This window comes from Pongo pygmaeus, chromosome 7 (genome assembly GCF_028885625.2).
Source record: "Pongo pygmaeus isolate AG05252 chromosome 7, NHGRI_mPonPyg2-v2.0_pri, whole genome shotgun sequence".
Taxonomy (NCBI): Eukaryota; Metazoa; Chordata; class Mammalia; order Primates; family Hominidae; genus Pongo; species Pongo pygmaeus.
Genome location: NC_072380.2, coordinates 8,565,616 through 8,577,317, shown reverse-complemented (window position 1 = coordinate 8,577,317; position 11,702 = coordinate 8,565,616). Strand labels below are relative to the sequence as shown.

General features: G+C 46.0%; 1 protein-coding gene across 1 annotated transcript in view; it reads left to right on the top strand.

The window, feature by feature from the left end:
- LOC129042737 (uncharacterized) overlaps nucleotides 1-8,795 on the top strand; it is a 124,410-nt gene extending 115,615 nt beyond the window's left edge. The window contains exon 6 of the mRNA XM_063669436.1: nucleotides 8,505-8,795. Within this exon, the coding sequence (XP_063525506.1) occupies nucleotides 8,505-8,581 (77 nt within the window). The 3' untranslated portion in view covers nucleotides 8,582-8,795. The remainder of the gene's footprint in view (nucleotides 1-8,504) is intronic.
- Nucleotides 8,796-11,702: the final 2,907 nt, after the last annotated feature.

Sequence of the window (11,702 nt, the reverse complement as noted above, 5' to 3'; positions counted from 1 at the left end):
TTGGACTGTCACCAAACAAGCCATTCGTTCACTAAATACTTATTAAGCGCCTACCATGTGCCTGGCAAGGCAGATGTAACAGTGAGAAAAACTACGTGTGGTCCTGTCCCTCCAGGGTCTCAGGGGCTCGTGGAAGAAGTGGACATTGAAGTACTTATCACACAAATGAGTATAAAAATACAATAGCGATATCTGCCACGAAGGCGAGCAGACAGAGCTAGCGGGGCTTCCAGGAGGAGTTTTGATCTTGCAGGGACAGGAAGGAGGAGTTAGCTCCTGCGGGGTGGGATTAGGGGTGGTGGTGATATAGACTTGGGGACACAGTGGAAAACAATAAAAATATAATTATTTTAGTTCAAAGTTATTTTGTCTTGAGTTGAAAGGCAGGGCAGTTAGCAACACAGTTCAGATTTCAGTACTTCCCCTGAAATCTGAACTGTGTTCAAAGTCTAAAACGTTTACCTTAGCAAATGCCTCATAAAACTCCGTTTGGAAGAGTCCCAAGAGCTAATTTTTTAAGTATACTTGCAGAAGGTAGATGAGGAGACAGATTAAATCTTATTACCTCTTTCAGATGAGAGGCACTTGAGCCCTGCTCAGCTATGAGAATAAGAGAGGGGAATTAATTCTAATTGAATACACTTGTTCTCTCATAGCTGTTGTTCCCCACCGGAACCAAATGAGCGCAAGATCTGACAAAGAAAAAAAAGTTCATCTTTTATTCTCCCAAACACTTTCATTTAAATCAAGAGGGTGGGATGTGGTTATTGCTGTGTTTTTAGACAGAATCAACGGTTTCTGGGTCTGAAATGTTGCATACCCCCTCTCAGTCCCTCTATCCTGAGATGGAGTCACCTGAGAATCCACAGCAAGTCCTAACCAGGGATGGGTCTGAGTGGTTAAGGAAGGTTGGCTTCAGAACTGGGCCAGGGGCACTGCTTTGCTTTTGCTGTTTTGATCAGCTCTCTGCCTGCGGGAGACAAGGAAAACCAATGGGAACAGGTTAGTTACACTCATAAATTCTGGTCTTATTTTATTAACTCACATAATAGCTATTAATTGCCTTTCCTCCAAGGAGCAAAAGGGGGTATACGGTCAAAGCCATTGTAAGTAACACTGTATTATGTTATACTAAAATATTAATAAATCTAGGTTGGTTCAGTCTTTCCTGATTCCATAGATTGGAAGCAGATTGAGGATGGACGCTAGCGGACCACAGAGCTGAGCCATGCACACAGAAGAAATCTTTTTTTTTTTTTTTTTGAGACGGAGTTTCTCTCTCTTGTTGCCCAGGCTGGAGTGCAATGGTGAGATCTCGGTTCACTGCAACCTCCACCTCCCGGGTTCAAGCGATTCTCCTGCCTCAGCCTCCCGAGTAACTGGGATTACAGGCGTGAGCCACCATGCTGGGCCATTTTTGTATTTTTAGTAGAGACAGGGTTTTAACATGTTGGCCAGGCTGGTCTCAAATTCCTGACCTCAGCTGATCCGCCCACCTCTGTCTCCCAAAGTGCTGGGATTACAGGTGTGAGCCCCTGCACGCAGCTAGAGTCTACCTTTCTTTGAATTCACTGCAGTGCAAAGACTGGGACATGTGTAACTCCAGGTGTATATGGGTTATCTAGAGATGCTAGGGGCTGATTAAGGAAGGAAAGATATGAGAAGCTGGCAGAGCATGCTTTCCCAGACTGTATGGGCCCTGGGAAAGGAGAAGTGGACAGAAAGGGAATGCTGGGTGCCCTGGAAGAGAGGATTCATCCAAGTCATCAGGGAAGTTACTAATGCAGGGGAAAAAATGCAGAGACAGGGCCAAACACGCTTCTTCCAAGTCCTTTCTGTCTGCTCAGTCACCTCTATGCTAATTTTTCTTCTTTCCTCTAAGTAGCGTCATGCATTTTCTTCCCAATCCTAGTCACTCCTAGTCAACTAACTCCTCTCTTCACCATCTTTTCATCAGAACTTGAAACCTCCTCTCCTTCATGTATTAGTGATCATGTTTCTCCATAATACTGCTAGAAACAAGAATTGAAACCTGGAAAACGTGCATTTGAGAACCAGATCTGCCTCTGCTAGCTATTTGAGAAGTTATTTTGTTCCATTCTTTTTGTTGTTGTCAAAACAGGGTATCAATCTGTCGCCCAGGCTGGAGTGCAGTGGTTCAATCGTGGCTCACTGCAGCCTCAACCTCCTGGGCTCAAGCAATTCTTCCACATCAGCCTCCTGAGTAGCTGAGACTACAGGTGTGTGCCACCGCAGCTGGCTAATTTTTAATGTTTATTTTTTTTGTTTACTTATTTTTTTTGTAGAGATGGGGTCTTGCTATGTTGTGCAGGCTGGTCTCAAACTCATTGGCTCAAGCGATCCTCCTGCCTTGGTCTCTCAGATGAAATGGGAAAAGTTCTGTTGTCCCCCTCGAAGGGCATGCAATGTGGGTGTGATTCACTTCTTCAGTGCCCCACCGCTCAAACCTCTAGGAGAGCATACAGACAGGCAGGGAGTCCCATGGCAGTGTCCAGGGGTGAATGTTTATAGTTGAAGCCCCAGTGGGCCTGTGTTACAGGGTGCTCTTTTAGTTTAGCCGTCTGTAGGTAGCTTGTGTTAGTCGGCTCAATTAGACCCCTGCCTTATTGCAAGGACAGAGGGCTCTCTTTGTCCCGGAGTTCTTGCCTTGGTGTACCGGAAGTGGTGTGATCTCAGCTCACTGCAAGCTCCACCTCCCAGGTTCACGCCATTCTCCTGCCTCAGCCTCCCGAGTAGCTGGGACTACAGGCGCCTACCACCATGCCCGGCAATTTTTTTGTATTTTTAGTAGAGATGGAGTTTCACTGTGTTAGCCAGGATGGTCTGGATCTCCTGACCTCGTGATCTGCCCTCCTCGGCCTCCCAAAGTGCTGGGATTACAGGCGTGAGAGTGCAAGGTTTTATTGAGTGGAAGTATCTTTCAGCAGATGGGAGAGCCAGAAGGGAGATGTTTTACCCCTGGAGTCGGGCGAGTGGCCTGACTCTTCTCCAACTGTCCCAGCCAAACTCTGTGTTGTTCTGCCAGTCAGTGGCCTGTGGTGTGCCGGTGCCCATTGGTGCATTCCTCTTGATGTCCAGCACCCTTGTTTTCCTCCACTGATGTGCTCCTCTCTAAGTCCAGCTGCCTATGTGTCTGCCTGCTAGGGTCTCAGGGTTTTTATAGGCACAGAGTGGGGGTGTGGCAGCCACGGTGGTCTTGGGAAATGCAACACTTGGGCAGAAAAAAAAAAATGCCTGTCCTCACCTAGGTCCGTAGGCACAGGCCCTGGGGTGGAGCCTTAGCCAGGGACCACACCCTCCTCTACCCAGTACTTCCCTTCCTCACTTCCATATCATTTAAAGAGACCACATTCTTCCCTTCTGAGCACTTCCCTTCTGTATCACAAAGTGTTGTGATTATAGGCATGAGCCACTGGTCCAAGTCAATTCCGTTCTTTTAATGCAAACTAGAAAATAGGTGTTCAGAAAGGCCTGCCCTATCCACCTCAGGGAGTTGCTATGAAGATCAAATTCGATCATGTGCAACAAAAGTTTAGAAAAGATTCCAAATGCACTGTGCAATGGGAATGTATTTTTAATCTCCACTGAGTGGACATAAAAGTACTTTTTTTTCTCTCTTTCTTTTTTTTGTTTGAGACAGAGTTTCACTCTTGTTGCCTAGGCTGGAGTGCAATGATGCCATCTTGGCTTACAGCAGCCTCTGCCTCTCAGGTTCAAGTGATTCTCTGCCTCAGCCACCCGAGTAGCTGGGATTACAGGCGCTCGCCACCATGCCTGGCTAATTTCTTTCTTTCTTTTATTTTTGTCTTTTTAGTAGAGATGGGGTTTCACAGTGTTGGTCAGGCTGGTCTCGAACTCCTGACCTTAGGTGATCCACCCACCTTGGCCTCCCAGAGTGCTGGGATTAAGTCTTGAGCCACCGCACCCAACCTGTGTTTCTTTTTTAAGCAAGAAAACAAATGCCTCTCCGCAGCGCTCACTAAACAAATCCCTCTGTTTTTTCCATAGAATTCTTATCCTTCTTGCCCCAGTGGAAACGATCTATTTTCTTTTGGCCCTTCCGTCCGTCTGTGAAAGGGTCAGGCTTTCCTGCTAACTCTTAATCAAATATTTTTGATGACCACTGTCAAGACAGTACTTATTATATTTTTTGAGATGTAGTTTCGCTCTTGTTGCCCAAGCTGGAGTGCAACGGCACAATCTCAGCTCATTGCAACCTCTGCCTCCAGGGTTCAAGTGATTCTCTTGCCTCAGCCTCCCAAGTAGCTGGGATTACAGGTGCACAACACTACACCCAGCTAATTTTTGTATTTTTAGTAGAGATGGGGTTTCTCCATGTTGGTCAGGCTGGTCTCGAACTCCTGACCTCAGGTGATCTACCCACCTCAGCCTCCCAAAGTGCTTGGATTACAGGGATGAGCCACCCTGACTGGCCAAGACAGTGCTTATTAATGCGTTAGATGCATTCAGGAGCACATGACCTGGCTGTGACTGTTCTAACAAAGTTCCCCAAATGGGTGGCTCAGGACAACAGAAAGTCATTCTCTCCAGTTCCAGAAGCTTGATGTCTGAAACGGGCAGGGCCGTGCTCCCTCTGAAGGCTCTAGGGATGAATGCTTCCTTGCCTTTTCTGGCTTCTGGTGGTTGCTGGCAATCCTTGGCTTGTGGCCACATCATTCCATTCTCTTCCTTCATTCTCATGTGGCCTTCTCCCCTGTGTGTCTCTGTCTCTTCTTCTCTTCCCATGGGGATGCCATTATTACTCGATTTAAGGTCCACGCTATTCCAATATGACCTCTTTGTAATTAGATCTGCAGTGACCCTATTTTCTTTTCTTTTTTTTGAGATGGTGTCTTGCTCTGTTGCCCAGGCTGGAGTTCAGTGACAAAATCTTAGCTCACTGGAACTCTGCCTCCTGGGTTCAAGTAATTCTTCAGCCTCAGCCTCCGAAGTAGCTGGGATTACAGGTGCATGCCACCTTGCCTAGCTAATTTTTGTGTTTTTAGTAGAGACAGGGTTTTGCCATGCTAGCCAGGCTGGTCTCGAACTTCTGACCTCAAGTGATCATCCTGCCTCAGCCTCCCAAAGTGCTAAGATTACAAGCATGAGCCACCATGCCCTGCCCCTATTTTCTAATAAGGTCGCATTCTGGGATTCCTGGTGAATGTGAATTTTTGGAGGACAGTATTCAGTCTAGCAAAAGGCAGAACATCCTCATTTTCTTCCCTACCTCAGAAATAAAGAAGTTAACTTCGACCCCGCTGAGAGAGAGAGGCCTCCTGAGCTTCCAACAATCAATTATCCAAATATTAGTCACAGAAGAGCACTAAGGGTTGTGCACAGCACGTGGCCAGCCCATTCTCAGAGTCTGTCAACTTTGAAGTGAACGCTAATCCTGAATGAGTTTTAAAGTGTATTTGGCATATCCTCGTGATTGTAAAATGTTCTCACATTGTGATGGCTGGGGCTTCCCTCTCAGGTGTAATCTGTGAAGTCAGATGTGACACAGCCTGGGTGAGGTGGGCCAAGCTGGGAACTGGGTTAGGAGGGAAGCTGGGGAATGATCTCCAAGGTCTCAGATCCAAAATTGGCTTTAGCCTGATTCACCCAGAGGGATCTCATAAAAAATGCACATTCCGGGGCCCACCCCAGACCTAATGAATCAGAATTACCTGGGAAGGAGCCTGGGAGCTCCGTTTTCAGAAGCAGTCCAGCAGAATCCTACAGTCAGACAGGGCTAGGAAACCGAGCTCAGTCTAGGGCGGTAGTTCCCAAACTCGTCTGTGCTTCAAAAAATACAGATGCTGATGTCCAGGCATGATGGCTCATGCCTTTAATCCCAGCAGTTTGGGAGGCTGAGGCGGGAGTATCGCTTGAGCCCAGGAGTTTGAGACCAGCCTGGAGAACATAGGGAGATACTGTCTGTATAAATAATTTAAAAATTAGCCAGGCGTGGTGGTGCCCGCCTGTGATCCCAGCTACCGTGGAGGTTGAAGTTGGAGGGTTTCTTGAGCCCGAGAGTTGGAGGCTGTAATGAGCTATGATTGTGCCACTGCACTCCAGCCTGGGTAACAGAGCGAGGCCCTGTCTCAAAAACAAAACAAAAAACGGATGCTATGTCCCATTCCAGAAGTTGAGGTTTAATTGTTCTTGGGTGTGGCCTGGGTTTTGGAAGATTTAAAGAAAATCTCAGGTGACCCTAAAGTGTAGATGAGTTTGGAAACCACACATCTAAGGCACACTTGAACGGGGGAGCAATGAGGTGGCATGGGCTAGCCGGCCAGAACCCAGGGGTGGGGCAGTAGGAACCAGCATTGCAGAGGCCATTAAGGCTGGGAAGCGTAGTGTCTGGGGCCCATAAAAATGCTTCTACATGAATGCTTTAGACCTAAGACAATTGGCTCCTAAATGTGAAAACTGCAAGGCTGAAATGAATGCAAGTTTAATGCTTTACAACATTGTCAAGTGATCAGCTGCAACTCCGTTCTGAGGGCATGATGCCTGAGATATGCCTGTAATGGGGGTTGATTTTAATGAATTTAATATGGTGTGGAGTGGGGCCTTCAAAAGTAAGGATGTCAGTTCTAAGTTGGTTGCAGGGGTCTGGGCAAAGGTCTTAAAACCCCATGGTAAGCAGATGGCCAATCCTGAGCACCCCAATTTTAAAACAGGGCTTTTTTTCCAAGAGACTTTTTGAAAATAGCTGCTATTTTGAGGGGAAGAACCCTGGCAGGAAAGAGCCAGAGTTAAGCCCAGCTGAGAGGGGGTTGGCAGGCAGGGGTATGCCTGGTCCTCACTGAAGCTTGATACTCAGCGTGAGCTTCCTAAACCAATGCAGATTTGCTGGCCCACTGAGCCTCCCAGATGAGAACCTGCATTTCAACAATGTCCTCGGTGCAGCAAAATTTGAGATATACTAGGCTAGAACACCCAGGGGACACAAAGGTTCTCTGAAAACTAAGGAAAATAGGCAGGGTGTGGTGGCTAATGCCTGTAATCCTTGTATTTTGTTATGCCAAGGCAGTCGGATCACCTGAGGTCAGGAGTTCGAGACCAGCCTGGATCAACATGGTGAAACTCCATCTCTACAAAAAATACAAGAATTAGCTGGGTGCGGCCGGGCACAGTGGCTCGTGCCTGTAATCTCAGTACTTTGGGAGGCTGAGGCGGGCAGATTACGAGGTCAGGAGATCGAGACCATCCTGGCTAACACGGTGAAACGCTGTCTCTACTAAAAATACAAAAAAATTAGCCGGAGGTGGTGACAGGTGCCTGTAGTCCCAAATACTCGGGAGGCTGAGGGAGGAGAATGGCATGAACCTGGGAGGTGGAGCTTGCAGTGAGCCGAGATTGCACCACTGCACTCCAGCCTGGGCAACAGAGCCAGACTCTGTCTCAAAAAAAAAAAAATATAAATATTATCTGGGTGAAGTGGCAGGTACCTGTAGTCCCAGCTACTTGGGGGACTGAGAGAGGAGAATAGATTGAACCTGGGAGGCGGAAGTTGCAGTGTCCCACGATCACACCACTGCACTCCAGTCTGGTGGCAGAGTGAGACTCCACCTAAAAAAATAAAAAATAACTAAATAAATAAAAATAAAAATAAGTACTGGGCTAGAAGACCCAGGAGACCTGAAGATTCTCTCAAAACTAAGGAAAATAATCTAGGTCACAAATATATTCTCTTTCTCTTTCTCCCCATTGTTCCCCTCCACCAGCAATCTTTATAGACTCAAATCGAGTTGATGCTCTGTAATCAATTCTAGTCACTTTAATTTATATTTATTTATTTTAGAGATGGGGGTTTCACTATGTTGCTCAGGCTTGTCTCAAATTCCCTGACTCAAGTGATCCACCCACCTCGGTCTCCCAAAGTGCTGGGATTACAGGCATCAGCCACTGCACCTGGCCATCACTTTTATTTTTGATGTTCAAATTATAAGCTAATGCCTGTGAGACCATAGATTCTTTTTATGCACTCAATACATTTTCGTGTTTACCTTACATTTTTATTATGGAAAAATTCTGGTTTTTCCACTTGTTTCTATTTGATAATGAAGCCCTCTGTGCCTATCACCAGCCTCAGCCACCATCATCTCATTACCAAGCTGGGTTATTTTGAAGCAAATATCTTCTAATATGTAGCCAGTGTTCAAATTTCCATAACCATCCTAAATGAATGTTTAGAATAGTTGTTTCATTGGAAACAAGGTGAAAACAAGTACATTTTACATTTTTAGGTCAGTCTTGAAAGTAAGTGTAAAACCACATGTGGGGTAGGAAGTGGGACAAGCCTCTCAAGGTGGGGCCTGGATACCAGACCCGATTGAGGACTGGCTAAGACAGATTCCACAATGAATAACACCAGGAGGTGGGAATATTAAGGTCCATTGTGAAGGATGGCTACCACAATTATTTGATCAACTAGTTATCAACTCTGACTGCAGCTGAAAGAGATTTGTTTTTGCTTTTTTTTTCTTCAGAGACACGGTGTTGCTATGTTGTCCAGGTTAGACTCAAACTCCTGGGCTCAAGTGATTCTTCTGCCTCAGCCTCCTGAGTAGCTGAGACTACAGGTGTGTGCCACTGTGCCCAGCAAGATTTTAAAAAATACGTATGCCCGGACACCACGCTAAACCAACTAAATCAGAATCAGATATAGTGAAGTCATTAATCATTTTGTTCCTGGGTCTTTATGTTAGTTTTGCTCCTGGGAAAATCCTGGGAATGTGGTAGAGAGAGAGAAAGAGATGGGAAAATAAGATTTTAAGAAGTGTTGCCATGCATTTTGAAAATAATTTTTCTTTGGTGTTTATCTTGAGGGACGGCAGTAAACATTTCAGTTGTCTTTAAGTATGCTTGGATGCTGGAATGATGGTTCTTTGAATGCAGCATCAAACTGGCACTGAGCCATATGGCAGCCAGTGTGAACTTTTATGCCACATTTATAAAACATGAATGTCATGAGCCCACTCTCAGGAACCTTACAATTTGGAGGGTTAAGTCAGATCCACAAATCTCTTCTATCTCATGGTAAAGGGAACCTGGCATGTAGCAGGAGATGGCGTGATAACCATAACATATTGCATGATCAATATTTGTATTCTTCTTAGCAATATTAAACTTTTTGACCCCCTCCATTGTGTCATCAATTTGCTTAATACAGTTTCTGCCTCAGCGTAGGTTTTTAGGACTGGCATAAACTGTTTGAATCCCAGGCACGTACCCCACCCATCATCTTTGGCCTAGTTAACACCGCCCCTCTCTGCGTGGTGGTTTGGAGAACCTGCTTGTTCCTCATCCCACTGATCCGATACCCAGGACACCCCACAGCTGCTGACCATGATTAAACCTAACGGAGATTTAATGTCTTTCTTCTGATTCTCAGGGACTGACATTCATTCACTTAAATACTTGCAGAGTCGGCCAGGTGTGGTGGCTCACACCTGTAATCCCAGCACTTTGGGAAGCCGAGGTAGGTGGATCACGAGGTCAAGAGTTCGAGACCAGCCTGACCAACATGGTGAAACCCCGTCTCTACTAAAAATACAAAAATTAACTGGTGTAGCTGTGCGTGCCTGTAATCTCAGCTACTCAGGAGGCTGAGGCAGGGGATTTGCTTGAACCTGGGAGGTGGAGGTTGCAGTGAGCCAAGATTATGCCATTGCACTCCAGCCTGGGCAGCAGAGCGAGACTCTGTCTCAAAAAACAAGAAACCCAAAAACTTACAGAGTGAATTTAGGAAACCATGAAGTCCACAGTTGGATCCAATGCCTTCCTTTTTCTCCTTCTCAAATATTTTGAGCCAGGTACTATCCTAGATTGTCTTGTGATATTTACAATCTAGGAGAAGGCAGGAGAGAGAACTAAGAACAGAGAGCATGTTCTGAGATGTCTGCTGTGTTTGCAGGTACCTTCCCTCAATTTCCCTACTCACTGGCCATGCTGGAAAGCATGTCTTGGTGCCATATTTGTACCATGGTACTTCCCCTCCCTATACTCAATTGGTTGGCCAGAAGCCCAATTGTCATTCTCTCTCTCTCCCTCCCTCCCTCCCTCCCTCTCCAAGATATCCAGTAACTGACTGATCAGCTGGTGGTGGGCTCTGCTGGCTGCCATGACGGGCCACCAGCAAAAAGGGAAAATTGGTTGTGAGTGAGAGAAGCAGAGATAAGAAAGTCCACAGGGCTGATAAGAAAGACCATGGGCTGCCGGACGCGGTGGTTCTCGCATGTAATCCCAGCACTTTGGGAGTCCAGGATGGTCGGATCACGAGGTCAGGAGATCGAGATCATCCTGGCTCACACGGTGAAACCCCATCTTTACTAAAAATACAAAAATTAGCTGGGTGTGGTGGTGGGTGCCTGTAGCCCCAGCTAATTGGGAGGCTGAGGTGGGAGAATGGCGTGAACCCCGGGAGGTGGAGCTTGCAGTGAGCTGAGATCTCACCACTGCACTCCAGCCTGGGCGACAGAGCGAGACTGCATCTCAAAAAAAAAAAAAAAAGAAAAAAAAAAGAGACCATGGGCTTCTGAAAGCGGGAAAGAGGAATTTTGGTTTCTGTAACTGCAGTTTCCATTCTCTCATGGCCTCTCATTTGTTTCTCGTGCCCATGAGTTCGCCTATTAGAGATAAGGTGTGCTCCTTTCCCTCCAGCTCATGCAAATGGGTTTCTGTTTCTTACAATCATTGTTCCCAGATACGGATGGTGACTGATGCTCTACTAAATGCTGGAAAAAAGCAGAGTGGAAGAACGGAAAAGCGGGCTTCTCTGAGGAGGTGACGTTAGAGCCCAGTTGGAAGGCAGGAGTAAATGTGCACCATGATTTTTAAGATTAAAACGAAGTATCTCACTGCTTGGGGACATGTAAATAGAGGTGATTTAACAGTAAACTGTCCCAGTTATACTCACTGTCAGTTACCTCACCACAGGGATTATGTAGCCCTGAGTTTACTTAGTGCTTATTTATTTTAGGTTGTTCTTTATTCAAACCTCTTAAATGATACGTGTTTGGAACAAGTGACAGCATCGTTCATTGACGTTGTGGACAAATCACTATTTTATTACTCAAGACTGGGTAATTTATAAAGAAAAAGAGGTTTAATGGGCTCACAGTTCCATGTGGCTGAAGAAGTCTTGAAATCATGGTGGAAGGCAAAAGGCACGTCTTACCTGGTGACAGACAAGAGTGATGACAGCTATTTTGGTCATTGTTCACTAGCCATAGAATTTACTTCTATATTTTGAACTAAGATGAGAGCCAGGCACACAAGACGGTAACAAGTCTGTCTTTTGTTTTTGGTGACGATGATGATGATGATGATGATGATGATGATGAAATGGCTGACATGGTTGATGACTTGCTTTTCTCATCGTCTCAGACCTAGATTTTTGGCTGGAATATTGGCTTGGGATAGATGAAAATCATTCCTTGTATCCCCTGATCTTAAAGTCAAGACTGAACCAGCCTCCAGACTCAAGCCTTCATGGAACTTCAGATACCATGAGGAATGGGTGTCCCTGCAGTATTGTCATGGCTGTCAAAAGTGTTATTGGAGCTGGGCAAGTGGGCGCTCTCCTGCCATTCCATCCTGCTTAGATTTCCCATTCAACACCAATCTTATTTCCCTTTTTTTACTGACAGAGTCTCGCTCTGTCTTCTAGGCTGGAGTGCAGTGGG